Source organism: Pseudoliparis swirei, chromosome 6 (genome assembly GCF_029220125.1).
Source record: "Pseudoliparis swirei isolate HS2019 ecotype Mariana Trench chromosome 6, NWPU_hadal_v1, whole genome shotgun sequence".
In the NCBI taxonomy this organism is placed as follows: domain Eukaryota; kingdom Metazoa; phylum Chordata; class Actinopteri; order Perciformes; family Liparidae; genus Pseudoliparis; species Pseudoliparis swirei.
In genome coordinates this window covers 301,471-317,063 of record NC_079393.1, presented here as the reverse complement: position 1 = coordinate 317,063, position 15,593 = coordinate 301,471, and the positions used below count along the sequence as shown (strand labels likewise).

Sequence of the window (15,593 nt, the reverse complement as noted above, 5' to 3'; positions counted from 1 at the left end):
CCTCGCCATAACTATAGAATTCTTCAGAGGATAGTTGAAGCTATGCTTCAAGCTTGTGACTGTTTGCCTCCAGGCTGGAAGATCTGAGTGGTTCATAACAGGAGGCTGAAACTGCTCTCTCCTCATGTCTTACTTTTCAGACTCAGGAACTATCGTAGTCCAGTAGTGCAGCGTGTCTCAGGAGCCAATATGGACTAAAGCTCCTTAACAAGATGATCACCATCTGGACTTGGACTTAAAGAATTAGAACCAGTGAGTCTCTGTTATATGAGAGCCGTAGTCAACACATACAGGAGGAATCTCTTTCAAATTTAGTAACAGCAGCTGCAGATTAGACACTGAGGGATAAAATTTACTAACGGAGTACACTCCTGCAGTAATAAGAGTTCAAAAGTCTATGAGGTTGTGTGTCTGCACAGAAAGATGTCCTGATTGGTGAAATCTGTAAAGAATGCGCCCAGATGTCATACGCCTGGAGTTAAGAACAAGATCAAGGTGAGCCAAATTCTGTGAAGTGGTGTCTGGTACTCGACAGGCAAGCCTCACGAGATCCAACACAGGAGATAATTGCAGCTCTAAGGCAACATTACAACATCACATTGGATATTCTAAAGTTTAACATAAGTGCAGATCCATGTTATCGGTTTTAAGAACACTTGAATAAATTACGAGATGTCATTAAACTCTAATTGACCTGTGGGGTCAGATCATAAAATCAGTGATACCTCTGCAAGGTACATGAGTACTCTATGGAGTATAAGTCTCCTAAATATCCCAGAGGCAACATGTATATCCAAGGTACTAAAATTGGCTAGCACAGACTTGACTCGATATTAACTGTCTAGTGTTAATCCTCATCAGTTTACTACCACTAGAGATCTGTACATGAGGGACTACCTCTCAGAGGTACTAATGGTGGCTACTCCTCACAGGACCACCCCCGAGGGTACATGATGTTCTCCACTCCAGAGGTACTAATGTGAGTTACTCCTCACAGTACTACCTCTCAGAGGCATTATGATGTACCACCTCAGAGGGTGCTAATGTAGGTTACTCCTCACAGGACTACCTCTCAGAGGTACATGATGTACCACCTCCTCAGAGTACTAATGTAGGTTACCCCTCAGGACTCGCCCCCCAGTGTACAGTGATGCACACCTCAGAGGTACTACGGCCAAATTCACTCCTCCTGGGACTACCTCAGAGGTAACATGATGTACTACCTCAGAGGTACCAATGTAGGCTACCCTCACAGGACTACCTCTCAGAGTGTACATGATACTACTCCCTCAGAGGCACTAATGTGGCTACTCCTCACAGTACTACCTCTCAGAGGAACATGATGTACTACCTCTCAGATGTACTAATGTAGGCTACTCACTGAGTACTACCTCCTCAGGAGGTACATGATTCCCTCTCAGAGGTACTAATGTGGCTACCTCACAGTACTACCTCAGAGGTACATGATGTACTACCTCCAGAGGTACTATAGGCTACCCCTCACAGTACTACCTCCTCAGAGGTACATGATGTACCACTCAGAGGTACTAATGTAGGTTACCTCACAGTACTACCTCTCAGAGGTACATGATGTACTACCTCTCAGAGGTACTAATGTAGGTTACTCCTCACAGTACTACCTCTCAGAGGTACATGATGTACTACCTCTCAGAGGTACTAATGTAGGTTACTCCTCACAGTACTACCTCTCAGAGGTACATGATGTACTACCTCTCAGAGGTACTAATGTAGGCTACTCCTCACAGGAGTACCTCTCAGAGGTACATGATGTACTACCTCTCAGAGGTACTAATGTAGGTTACTCCTCACAGGAGTACCTCTCAGAGGTACATGATGTACTACCTCTCAGAGGTACTAATGTACTCCTCACAGTAGGCCTACTACCTCTCAGAGGTACATGATGGTAAACGTCTTTAACTACTTCAGAGTGGTACTCGTACTTGTACTGAAGTAAAAGATCTGAACGCTGACGCATAACGAAGTGACGTGTGTTTCGAGCTGACGTCACTCATTATGTCTCTCTGGGAGAGGCCCCGACGGTCCCGAACCGCACAGGCCGCGCATGCGCACAGCGGCGGGTCTCGGCCACATTGGAGTGAACTCTCGGAAGTTTCGTTGCAGTGATTTCGCGGCAGAGTGAAGATAACCTTCGGAAAGCGGAGTAAAACGGGCCGCGAGCGAGACCACGGTGCGCCAGGAAGAAGCCGGCCGCCCCGCAGAGACCCCGCAGGACTCCCCATGGAGGAGCTGCTCGGGACCGGGTCCGCCTGAGCCGCTCGAGCCCCGGGACAGCTTGTGATTGTTGTTTTGGCGCTAGAGAAAGATGGAGGCGCTGCTGGAGTAGCTGCTAACGCTAGCTGTGCTGTGGTCCGGGACCGAGGAGCCGGACACCTGGCCCGTGTGAGGACGTGTGTGACGGCTGGTCCACCCTGAGCCCAGCGGGGTAAGAGAGGGGGGGAGCCGCTAGCCTCCGAGCTAACTCATGCTACCTAGCTCTGTGTTCGCTTAGCTTTAGGCTAGCTAGCTGCTGTTCCCCTTTAGTACCCTGAAGTAGGCTTTAATAACCCTTTAATACCCCTTCAATACTTTTTAATAACCTTTAGTACCCTGAAGTACCATTTAATATCCTTTAATACCCATTTACTACCCCGAAGTACGCTTTAATACTCTTTAGTACCCCGAAGTACACTTTAATAGTCTTTAATAACATTTAACACCCTGAAGTACACTTTAACACCTCTTTAATACTCTTTAACACCCCTTTAATACTCTTTAGTACCTTTAATACTCTATAATAACCCTTATATCCCTTAGTACCTACTATACCCTATAGTATCCTATATTAGACTCTAATATCCTTTATTAGACTGAAATACCCCTTATTACCCGTTACTACCTTTTTAATGCCGATTTATTCCTCTTTAATCCCATTTATTACGCTTTAATACACTAATACCCTTTAGTCCCCAATAATACCCTTTTATTAAATGCGTAATAGACTTCCGTAACCATGAATACCTGTTTTTTGAGTCGGCTGTAGCTCGTGGTGGTCGTCCTCTAACCACAAGGTAGCCAGTTCCATCCCTACCCCATACTACTTGAAGATGATTGAAGTACTAACTTCAGCTATACTGTGTATTACTGTGTACTACTGTTTACTACTGTGTACTACTTGAAGTACTAACTGCTCCCTGTGGCGTCAGCAGAGCTGCTGTTCACGTCTACAACTCAACCGGAGCATGACAGGCCCTCAGGCTCTGAGGATGGAACCAGGACTACTGGAGGCAGGGTCTAGGTGAGTCCCAGAGGAAGGTCTAGGTGAGTCCCAGAGGAAGGTCTAGGTGAGTCAGAGGAAGGTCTAGGTGAGTCCCAGAGGAAGGTCTAGGTGAGTCCCAGAGGAAGGTCTAGGTGAGTCCCAGAGGAAGGTCTAGGTGAGTCTCAGAGGAAGGTCTAGGTGAGTCCCAGAGGAAGGTCTAGGTGAGTCCCAGAGGAAGGTCTAGGTGAGTCCGAGGAAGGTCTAGGTGAGTCCCAGAGGAAGGTCTAGGTGAGTCCCAGAGGAAGGTCTAGGTGAGTCTCAGAGGAAGGTCTAGGTGAGTCTCAGAGGAAGGTCTAGGTGAGTCCCAGAGGAAGGTCTCGGCGAGTCCTAGAGGAAGGTCTAGGTGAGTCCCAGAGGAAGGTCTAGGTGAGTCTCAGAGGAAGGTCTAGGTGAGTCCCAGAGGAAGGTCTAGGTGAGTCTCAGAGGAAGGTCTAGGTGAGTCCCAGAGGAAGGTCTAGGTGAGTCTCAGAGGAAGGTCTAGGTGAGTCCCAGAGGAAGGTCTAGGTGAGTCCCAGGCGTCTAGGTGAGTCCCAGAGGAAGGTCTAGGTGAGTCCCAGAGGAAGGTCTAGGTGAGTCCCAGAGGAAGGTCTAGGTGAGTCCCAGAGGAAGGTCTAGGTGAGTCCCAGAGGAAGGTCTAGGTGAGTCTCAGAGGAAGGTCTAGGTGAGTCCCAGAGGAAGGTCTAGGTGAGTCTCAGAGGAAGGTCTAGGTGAGTCCCAGAGGAAGGTCTAGGTGAGTCCCAGAGGAAGGTCTAGGTGAGTCCCAGAGGAAGGTCTAGGTGAGTCCCAGAGGAAGGTCTAGGTGAGTCCCAGAGGAAGGTCTAGGTGAGTCCCAGAGGAAGGCCCAGGTGAGTCCCAGATGAAGGTCTAGGTGAGTCCCAGAGGAAGGTCTAGGTGAGTCCCAGAGGAAGGTCTAGGTGAGTCCCAGAGGAAGGTCTAGGTGAGTCCCAGAGGAAGGTCTAGGTGAGTCCCAGATGAAGGTCTAGGTGAGTCCCAGAGGAAGGTCTAGGTGAGTCTCAGAGGAAGGTCTAGGTGAGTCCTGGTGAGGGAAGGTCAGGTGAGTCTCAGAGGAAGGTCTAGGTGAGTCTCAGAGGAAGGTCTAGGTGAGTCTCAGAGGAAGGTTGAGTCTCAGAGGAAGGTCTAGGTGAGTCTCAGAGGAAGGTCTAGGTGTGAGTCTCAGAGAAGGTCTGAAGAGTCCCAGAGGAAGGTCTAGTGTCAGGAGGAGGAAGGTCTGGAGTCTCAGAGGAAGGTCTAGGTGAGTCTCAGAGGAAGGTCTAGGTGGGAAGGTCTAGGTGAGTCCCAGAGGAAGGTCTAGGTGAGTCCCAGAGGAAGGTCTAGGTGAGTCCCAGAGGAAGGTCTAGGTGAGTCTCAGAGGAAGGTCTAGGTGAGTCTCAGAGGAAGGTCTAGACTCTAGACCACAGCGCTGATCTGTGTGTCTCTTGTGTCCAGAGATCAGATGGTGCTCTGAAGAAGCCATGGGTAGCTGCTTAAGCTGTCCAGAGAAAGACTCAATTCCAGATAATCATCAAAGTAAATTCAAGGTGAGTTGGTCTCAGTTAGCACACACCTGCAGATTAACCCGTCGAGGCCTGGGAGGAGGGGCGGGGTCTTCCACCTGAATCCGGTGATTTGTAATTCTGACATCTGGAGATTTCTGCGAGGAATTGTTTGGCTAATGGAAGGAGAGCACTAGTGTTAGAAACAGCTCCTAAACCCATGACTGTGTTGTTGTTTACCTGGCTCTCTGGCTTGTTGTTGTGTACCTGGCTGTGACTGTCTTGTTGTTGTTTACCTGGCTATGACTGTCTTGTTGTTGTTTACCTTGCTATGACTGTCTTGTTGTGTACCTGGCTGTGACTGTGTTGTTGTTGTGTACCTGTCTGTGACTGTTTTGTTGTTGTGGACCTGGCTCTGACTGTCTTGTTGTTGTTGTTTACCTGGCTCTGACTGTCTTGTTGTTGTGTACCTGGCTCTGGCTGTCTTGTTGTTGTTTACCTGGCTTTGACTGTCTTGTTGTTGTTTACCTGGCTGTGAATGTCTTGTTGTTGTGTACCTGGCTCTGACTGTCTTGTTGTTGTTTACCTGGCTTTGACTGTATTGTTCTTGTTTACCTGGCTGTGAATGTATTGTTGTTGTTTACCTGGCTTTGACTGTCTTGTTGTTGTTTACCTGGCTGTGAATGTCTTGTTGTTTACCTGGCTGTGACTGTCTTGTTGTTGTTTACCTGGCTCTGACTGTCTTGTTGTTGTTTACCCGTCCAGGTGATAAATGTGGACGACGATGGGAATGAATTGGGCTCAGGTGTGATGGAGTTGACCGATGCTGAACTCGTCCTCCACACCCATCGCCGTGACGATGTCAGGTGGCCTTACCTGTGCTTACGGCGCTATGGTTACGACTCCAACCTGTTCTCCTTCGAGAGCGGCCGGCGCTGCCAGACAGGCCAAGGTACCAGGAGACGTGTCATCAAGTGTAGGAGACGTGTCGTCAAGTGTAGGAGACGTGACGTCAAGTGTAGGAGACGAGGCATCAAGTGTAGGAGACGGTCATCAAGTGTAGGGAGACGTGTCATCAAGTGTAGGAGACGTGTCAAGTGTAGGAGACGAGGCATCAAGTGTAGGAGACGTGTCATCAAGTGTAGGAGACGTGACGTCAAGTGTAGGAGACGTGTCGTCAAGTGTAGGAGACGTGACGTCAAGTGTAGGAGACGAGGCGTCAAGTGTAGGAGACGTGTCATCAAGTGTAGGAGACGTGTCATCAAGTGTAGGAGACGTGACATCAAGTGTAGGAGACGTGACATCAAGTGTAGGAGACGTGTCATCAAGTGTAGGAGACGTGTCATCAAGTGTAGGAGACGTGACGTCAAGTGTAGGAGACGAGGCGTCAAGTGTAGGAGACGTGTCATCAAGTGTAGGAGACGTGACATCAAGTGTAGGAGACGTGACATCAAGTGTAGGAGACGTGACATCAAGTGTAGGAGACGTGTCATCAAGTGTAGGAGACGTGTCATCAAGTGTAGGAGACGTGACATCAAGTGTAGGAGACGTGACATCAAGTGTAGGAGACGTGACATCAAGTGTAGGAGACGTGACATCAAGTGTAGGAGACGTGACAACAAGTGTAGGAGACGTGACGTCAAGTGTAGGAGACGTGTCATCAAGTAGGAGACGGTCATCAAGTGTAGGAGACGCATCAAGTGTAGGAGACGTGACATCAAGTGTAGGAGACGTGTCAAGTGTGGAGACGCATCAAGTGTAGGAGACGTGACATCAAGTGTAGGAGACGTGACATCAAGTGTAGGAGACGTGACATCAAGTGTAGGAGACGTGACATCAAGTGTAGGAGACGTGACATCAAGTGTAGGAGACGTGTCATCAAGTGTAGGAGACGTGACATCAAGTGTAGGAGACGTGACATCAAGTGTAGGAGACGTGTCATCAAGTGTAGGAGACGTGTCATCAAGTGTAGGAGACGTGACATCAAGTGTAGGAGACGTGACATCAAGTGTAGGAGACGTGACATCAAGTGTAGGAGACGTGACATCAAGTGTAGGAGACGTGACATCAAGTGTAGGAGACGTGTCATCAAGTGTAGGAGACGTGTCATCAAGTGTAGGAGACGTGACGTCAAGTGTAGGAGACGTAACATCAAGTGTAGGAGACGTGACATCAAGTGTAGGAGACGTAACATCAAGTGTAGGAGACGTGGCATCAAGTGTAGGAGACGTGGCATTAAGTGTAGGAGACGTGTCGTCAAGTGTAGGAGACGGTCATCAAGTGTAGGAGACGTCATCAAGTGTAGGAGACGTGTCATCAAGTGTAGGAGACGGTCATCAAGTGTAGGAGACGTGATCAAGTGTAGGAGAAGTGTAGGAGACGTGTCAAGTGTAGGAGACGTGTAGGAGACGGTGTAGGAGACGTGGCGTCATGTAGGAGACGGTCGTCATGTAGGAGACGTGACATCAAGTGTAGGAGACGGCTATCAAGTGTAGGAGACATCAAGTGTAGGAGACGTGTCATCAAGTGTAGGAGACGCACATCAAGTGTAGGAGACGGAGGAGACGTGACATCAAGTGTAGGAGACGTGTCATCAAGTGTAGGAGACGTGGCATTAAGTGTAGGAGACAGACGTGTCAAGTGTAGGAGACGTGACGTCAAGTGTAGGAGACGCATCAAGTGTAGGAGACGTGTCATCAAGTGTAGGAGACGTGACATCAAGTGTAGGAGACGTGTCATCAAGTGTAGAGACGTGCATCAAGTGTAGGAGACGTGACGTCAAGTGTAGGAGACGTCATCAAGTGTAGGAGACGGATCATGTAGGAGACGTGACGTCAAGTGTAGGAGACGGGCATCATGTAGGAGACGGTCATCAAGCGTAGGAGACGGTCAAGTGTAGGAGACGGTCATCAAGTGTAGGAGACGTGTCATCAAGTGGGAGACGTGGTCAAGTGTAGGAGACGTGTCATCAAGTGTAGGAGACGTGTCATCAAGTGTAGGAGACGTGACATCAAGTGTAGAGACGTGACATCAAGTGTAGGAGACGGACGTCAAGTGTAGAGACGTCATCAAGTGTAGGAGACGTGTCATCAAGTGTAGGAGACGTGTCATCAAGTGTAGGAGACGTGATCAAGTGTAGGAGACGGCATCAAGTGTAGGAGACGTGTCATCAAGTGTAGGAGACGGTCGTCAAGTGTAGGAGACGTGACATCAAGTGTAGGAGACGTCATCAAGTGTAGGAGACGGACATCAAGTGTAGGAGACGGCATCAAGTGTAGGGAGACGTATCAAGTGTAGGAGACGTGTCATCAAGTGTAGGAGACGTGACGTCAGGGGTGTAGGAGACGTCTCATCAAGTGTAGGAGACGTGACGTCAAGTGTAGGAGACGTGACGTCAAGTGTAGGAGACGTGACGTCAAGTGTAGGAGACGTGTCGTCAAGTGTAGGAGACGTGTCGTCAAGTGTAGGAGACGAGGTCATCAAGTGTAGGAGACGTCAAGTGTAGGAGACGAGGCGTCAAGTGTAGGAGACGTGTCGTCAAGTGTAGGAGACGTGTCGTCAAGTGTAGGAGACGTGTCGTCAAGTGTAGGAGACGTGACGTCAAGTGTAGGAGACGTGTCATCAAGTGTAGGAGACGTGGCATCAAGTGTAGGAGACGTGACATCAAGTGTAGGAGACGTGTCATCAAGTGTAGGAGACGTGACATCAAGTGTAGGAGACGTGACATCAAGTGTAGGAGACGTGTCATCAAGTGTAGGAGACGTGTCATCAAGTGTAGGAGACGTGACGTCAAGTGTAGGAGACGAGGCATCAAGTGTAGGAGACGTGTCATCAAGTGTAGGAGACGTGTCGTCAAGTGTAGGAGACGTGACGTCAAGTGTAGGAGACGTGTCATCAAGTGTAGGAGACGTGTCGTCAAGTGTAGGAGACGGTCGTCTGGCGTAGGAGACGAGGCATCAAGTGTAGGAGACGTGTCATCAAGTGTAGGAGACGTGACATCAAGTGTAGGAGACGTGTCATCAAGTGTAGGAGACGTGTCATCAAGTGTAGGAGACGTGTCATCAAGTGTAGGAGACGAGGCATCAAGTGTAGGAGACGTGTCATCAAGTGTAGGAGACGTGTCATCAAGTGTAGGAGACGTGTCGTCAAGTGTAGGAGACGGACATCATGTAGGAGACGTGGCATCAAGTGTAGGAGACGTGTCATCAAGTGTAGGAGACGTGTCGTCAAGTGTAGGAGACGTGACGTCAAGTGTAGGAGACGAGGCGTCAAGTGTAGGAGACGTGTCATCAAGTGTAGGAGACGTGACGTCAAGTGTAGGAGACGGTCATGGTGAGACGCGTCAAGTGTAGGAGACGTGACATCAAGTGTAGGAGACGTGTCGTCAAGTGTAGGAGACGTGACGTCAAGTGTAGGAGACGTGACATCAAGTGTAGGAGACGTGTCATCAAGTGTAGGAGACGTGGCATCAAGTGTAGGAGACGTGTCATCAAGTGTAGGAGACGTGACATCAAGTGTAGGAGACGTGACGTCAAGTGTAGGAGACGGTCATCATGTAGGAGACGTGTCATCATGTAGGAGACGTGACATCAAGTGTAGGAGACGTGACATCAAGTGTAGGAGACGTGTCATCAAGTGTAGGAGACGTGTCATCAAGTGTAGGAGACGTGACATCAAGTGTAGGAGACGTGACATCAAGTGTAGGAGACGTGTCATCAAGTGTAGGAGACGTGGCATCAAGTGTAGGAGACGTGACATCAAGTGTAGGAGACGTGGCATCAAGTGTAGGAGACGTGTCATCAAGTGTAGGAGACGTGACATCAAGTGTAGGAGACGTGTCATCAAGTGTAGGAGACGTGTCATCAAGTGTAGGAGACGTGACATCAAGTGTAGGAGACGTGTCATCAAGTGTAGGAGACGTGTCATCAAGTGTAGGAGACGTGTCATCAAGTGTAGGAGACGTGGCATTAAGTGTAGGAGACGCATCAAGTGTAGGAGACGGTCATCAAGTGTAGGAGACGTGACATCAAGTGTAGGAGACGGTGTAGGAGACGTCATCAAGTGTAGGAGACGTGGGCATCAAGTGTAGGAGACGGTCATCAAGTGTAGGAGACGGTCATCAAGTGTAGGAGACGGTCATCAAGTGTAGGAGACGCGGTCATCATGTAGGAGACGGTCATCAAGTGTAGGAGACGTGACGCCAAGTGTAGGAGACGAGGCATCAAGTGTAGGAGACGTCATCAAGTGTAGGAGACGTGCATCAAGTGTAGGAGACGGTCATCAAGTGTAGGAGACGTGACATCAAGTGTAGGAGACGTCAAGTGTAGGAGACGTGTCATCAAGTGTAGGAGACGTGTCATCAAGTGTAGGAGACGGTCATCAAGTGTAGGAGACGTGACATCAAGTGTAGGAGACGTACATCAAGTGTAGGAGACGGTCATCAAGTGTAGGAGACGGTCATCAAGTGTAGGAGACGGTCATCAAGTGTAGGAGACGTGACATCATGTAGGAGACGTGTCATCAAGTGTAGGAGACGGTCATCAAGTGTAGGAGACGGACGTCAAGTGTGGGAGACGTGACATCAAGTGTAGGAGACGTGTCATCAAGTGTAGGAGACGGACATCAAGTGTAGGAGACGGACATCAAGTGTAGGAGACGGACGCCAAGTGTAGGAGACGTGGTCAAGTGTAGGAGACGTGGTCATCATGTAGGAGACGTGTCGTCAAGTGTAGGAGACGTGTCGTCAAGTGTAGGAGACGTGACGTCAAGTGTAGGAGACGTGACGTCAAGTGTAGGAGACGTAACATCAAGTGTAGGAGACGTCATGTAGGAGACGAGCGTCAAGTGTAGGAGACGTGGTCGTGAGACATCAAGTGTAGGAGACGTGTCATCAAGTGTAGGAGACGGTCATCATGTAGGAGACGAGGCGACAAGTGTAGGAGACGTGTCATCAAGTGTAGGAGACGTGCATCAAGCGTAGGAGACGGTAGGAGACGCATCAAGTGTAGGAGACGTGTCGTCAAGTGTAGGAGACGTGACATCAGGTGTAGGAGACGTGCATCAAGTGTAGGAGACGGGCGTCAAGTGTAGGAGACGGTCATCATGTAGGAGACGTGGACATCAAGTGTAGGAGACGTGCATCAAGTGTAGGAGACGGACGTCAAGTGTAGGAGACGAGGCATCAAGTGTAGGAGACGGTCATCAAGTGTAGGAGACGGTGTAGGAGACGTGTCGTCAAGTGTAGGAGACGTGGCGTCAAGTGTAGGAGACGGTCGTCATGTAGGAGACGGTCGTCAAGTGTAGGAGACGGTCGTCAAGTGTAGGAGACGTGGCGTCATGTAGGAGACGAGGTCATGTAGGAGACGGTCGTCATGTAGGAGACGGCGTCAAGTGTAGGAGACGGACATCAAGTGTGGAGACGGACGTCAGGTGTAGGAGACAGGCGTCAAGTGTAGGAGACGGTCGTCATGTAGGAGACGTGTCGTCAAGTGTAGGAGACGGTCGTCAAGTGTAGGAGACGTGGCGTCAAGTGTAGGAGACGGTCGTCATGTAGGAGACGTGGCGTCAAGTGTAGGAGTCGCGTCGTCAAGTGTAGGAGACGTGACGGTCATGTAGGGAGACGCGTCAAGTGTAGGAGACGAGTCATGTAGGAGACGTGACGTCAAGTGTAGGAGACGTGCATCAAGTGTAGGAGACGTGTCGTCAAGTGTAGGAGACGTGTCGTCAAGTGTAGGAGACGTGACATCAAGTGTAGGAGACGTGACGTCAAGTGTAGGAGACGAGGCGTCAAGTGTAGGAGACGTGACATCAAGTGTAGGAGACGCGCATCAAGTGTAGGAGACGGACATCAAGTGTAGGAGACGCGACGTCAAGTGTAGGAGACGAGGCATCAAGTGTAGGAGACGTGTCGTCGAGACGGTCATGTAGGAGACGGTCGTCAAGTGTAGGAGACGTGTCATCAAGTGTAGGAGACGTGGGGTCAAGTGTAGGAGACGTGGTCATCAAGTGTAGGAGACGGACATCAAGTGTAGGAGACGGTCATCAAGTGTAGGAGACGTGACGTAGGAGACGTGACGCTGGCGTAGGAGACGTGACGTCAAGTGTAGGAGACGAGGCGTCAAGTGTAGGAGACGTGTCGTCAAGTGTAGGAGACGTGTCGTCAAGTGTAGGAGACGTGTCGTCAAGTGTAGGAGACGTGTCATCAAGTGTAGGAGACGGACATCAAGTGTAGGAGACGTGTCATCAAGTGTAGGAGACGTGACGTCAAGTGTAGGAGACGTGACATCAAGTGTAGGAGACGTGACGTCAAGTGTAGGAGACGAGGCGTCAAGTGTAGGAGACGTGTCGTCAAGTGTAGGAGACGTGTCGTCAAGTGTAGGAGACGTGTCGTCAAGTGTAGGAGACGTGTCGTCAAGATTAGGAGACGTGACGTCAAGTGTAGGAGACGTGACGTCAAGTGTAGGAGACGTGTCGTCAAGTGTAGGAGACGTGTCGTCAAGTGTAGGAGACGAGACGTCAAGTGTAGGAGACGAGGCGTCAAGTGTAGGAGACGTGTCATCAAGTGTAGGAGACGTGACGTCAAGTGTAGGAGACGAGGCGTCAAGTGTAGGAGACGTGTCGTCAAGTGTAGGAGACGTGTCGTCAAGTGTAGGAGACGTGTCGTCAAGTGTAGGAGACGTGACGTCAAGTGTAGGAGACGTGTCGTCAAGTGTAGGAGACGTGACGTCAAGTGTAGGAGACGAGGCATCAAGTGTAGGAGACGACGTGTCGTCAAGTGTAGGAGACGTGTCGTCAAGTGTAGGAGACGTGACGTCAAGTGTAGGAGACGAGGCGTCAAGTGTAGGAGACGTGTCGTCAAGTGTAGGAGACGTGTCGTCAAGTGTAGGAGACGTGACGTCAAGTGTAGGAGACGTGACATCAAGTGTAGGAGACGTGACGTCAAGTGTAGGAGACGTGTCGTCAAGTGTAGGAGACGTGTCGTCAAGTGTAGGAGACGTGTCGTCAAGTGTAGGAGACGAGACGTCAAGTGTAGGAGACGAGGCGTCAAGTGTAGGAGACGTGTCGTCATGTAGGACGAGACGCAAGTGTAGGAGACGTCATCAAGTGTAGGAGACGTGCATCAAGTGTAGGAGACGGACGTCAAGTGTAGGAGACGATCAAGTGTAGGAGACGGCGCTGTGTAGGAGACGGTCATCAAGTGTAGGAGATCAAGTGTAGGAGACGGCATCAAGCGTAGGAGACGTGACATCAAGTGTAGGAGACGGTCGTCATGTAGGAGACGTGACATCAAGTGTAGGAGACGACGTCAAGTGTAGGAGACGGACGTCAGGTGTAGGAGACGGACGTCATGTAGGAGACGTGACGTCAAGTGTAGGAGACGTGGCATCAAGTGTAGGAGACGGACGCCATGTAGGAGACGTGCGTCAAGTGTAGGAGACGGTCATCAAGTGTAGGAGACGTGTCGTCTGGCGTAGGAGACGTGACGTCATGTAGGAGACGGACGTCAAGTGTAGGAGACGAGGCGTCAAGTGTAGGGAGACGTGCGTCATGTAGGAGACGTGACATCAAGTGTAGGAGACGTGTCGTCAAGTGTAGGAGACGGCGTCAAGTAGGAGACGTGACGCTGGTGTAGGAGACGTGACGTCATGTGTAGGAGACGAGGCGTCAAGTGTAGGAGACGGCGTCAAGTGTAGGAGACGTCGCATCAAGTGTAGGAGACGTGTCAAGTGTAGGAGACGTGTCGTCATGTAGGAGACGGTCGTCTGGTGTAGGAGACGTGACATCAAGTGTAGGAGACGTGTCGTCAAGTGTAGGAGACGTGACGTCAAGTGTAGGAGACGTGTCGTCAAGTGTAGGAGACGTGACGTCAAGTGTAGGAGACGAGGCGTCAAGTGTAGGAGACGTGTCGTCAAGTGTAGGAGACGTGTCGTCAAGTGTAGGAGACGTGTCGTCAAGTGTAGGAGACGTGACGTCAAGTGTAGGAGACGTGACGTCAAGTGTAGGAGACGTGTCGTCAAGTGTAGGAGACGTGTCGTCAAGTGTAGGAGACGTGACGTCAAGTGTAGGAGACGTGACGTCAAGTGTAGGAGACGAGGCGTCAAGTGTAGGAGACGTGACGTCAAGTGTAGGAGACGTGACGTCAAGTGTAGGAGACGTGACGTCAAGTGTAGGAGACGTGACGTCAAGTGTAGGAGACGAGGCGTCAAGTGTAGGAGACGTGTCGTCATGTGGAGACGGACGTCAAGTGTAGGAGACGGACGTCATGTAGGAGACGGTCGTCATGTAGGAGACGGTCGTCAAGTGTAGGAGACGGTCGCGTCAAGTGTAGGAGACGTGACGTGTGTAGGAGACGCAAGTGTAGGAGACGTGTCATCAAGTGTAGGAGACGGTCGTCATGTAGGAGACGTGTCAAGTGTAGGAGACGGCGGAGACGGACGTCAAGTGTAGGAGACGCAGCATCAAGTGTAGGAGACGGTCGTCAAGGTAGGAGACGGACGTCAAGTGTAGGAGACGAGGCATCAAGTGTAGGAGACGTGTCGTCAAGTGTAGGAGACGTGTCGTCAAGTGTAGGAGACGTGACGTCAAGTGTAGGAGACGTGTCGTCAAGTGTAGGAGACGTGTCATCAAGTGTAGGAGACGTGTCATCAAGTGTAGGAGACGTGTCATCAAGTGTGGGAGACGAGGCATCAAGTGTAGGAGACGTGTCATCAAGTGTAGGAGACGTGACATCAAGTGTAGGAGACGAGGCATCAAGTGTAGGAGACGTGTCGTCAAGTGTAGGAGACGTGTCGTCAAGTGTAGGAGACGTGACGTCAAGTGTAGGAGACGTGACGTCAAGTGTAGGAGACGAGGCATCAAGTGTAGGAGACGTGTCATCAAGTGTAGGAGACGTGACATCAAGTGTAGGAGACGTGTCATCAAGTGTAGGAGACGTGACATCAAGTGTAGGAGACGTGTCATCAAGTGTAGGAAACGTGTCGTCAAGTGTAGGAGACGTGACGTCAAGTGTAGGAGACGAGGCGTCAAGTGTAGGAGACGTGTCGTCAAGTGTAGGAGATGTGTCATCAAGTGTAGGAGACGTGACATCAAGTGTAGGAGACGTGTCATCAAGTGTAGGAGACGTGACGTCAAGTGTAGGAGACGTGTCATCAAGTGTAGGAGACGTGTCATCAAGTGTAGGAGACGAGGCTTCAAGTGTAGGAGACGTGTCATCAAGTGTAGGAGACGAGGCTTCAAGTGTAGGAGACGTGTCATCAAGTGTAGGAGACGTGACGTCAAGTGTAGGAGACGAGGCATCAAGTGTAGGAGACGTGTCGTCAAGTGTAGGAGACGTGTCGTCAAGTGTAGGAGACGGACGCTGGCGTAGGAGACGTGTCGTCAAGTGTAGGAGACGTGACGTCAAGTGTAGGAGACGAGGCGTCAAGTGTAGGAGACGAGGCATCAAGTGTAGGAGACGTGTCATCAAGTGTAGGAGACGGTCGTCAAGTGTAGGAGACGTGACGTCATGTAGGAGACGTGTCGCGGTCGCCATGTAGGAGACGTGACGTCAAGTGTAGGAGACGTGACGTCAAGTGTAGGAGACGAGGCGTCAAGTGTAGGAGACGTGTCATCAAGTGTAGGAGACGTGACGTCAAGTGTAGGAGACGAGGCATCAAGTGTAGGAGACGTGTCAAGTGTAGGAGACGTGACGTCAAGTGTAGGAGACGTGTCGTCAAGTGTAGGAGACGTGTCGTCAAGTGTAGGAGACGTGACGTCAAGTGTAG

The 15,593-nt window shown here is 50.4% G+C and overlaps 1 protein-coding gene across 2 annotated transcripts in view; it reads left to right on the top strand.

Moving 5' to 3' along the window:
• The first annotated feature begins 2,105 nt into the window (after positions 1-2,105).
• LOC130194697 (fibroblast growth factor receptor substrate 2-like) overlaps positions 2,106-15,593 on the top strand; it is a 17,593-nt gene continuing 4,105 nt past the window's right edge. The window contains exons 1-4 of one of the 2 annotated variants that reach the window (XM_056415754.1): positions 2,106-2,464; positions 3,228-3,316; positions 4,784-4,875; positions 5,596-5,782. In XM_056415754.1, the coding sequence (XP_056271729.1) occupies positions 4,810-4,875; positions 5,596-5,782 (253 nt within the window). In that variant the 5' untranslated portion in view covers positions 2,106-2,464; positions 3,228-3,316; positions 4,784-4,809. Of the gene's footprint in view, positions 2,465-3,224; positions 3,317-4,783; positions 4,876-5,595; positions 5,783-15,593 lie in introns of both variants that reach the window. The other variant, XM_056415755.1, reaches the window with a different exon arrangement.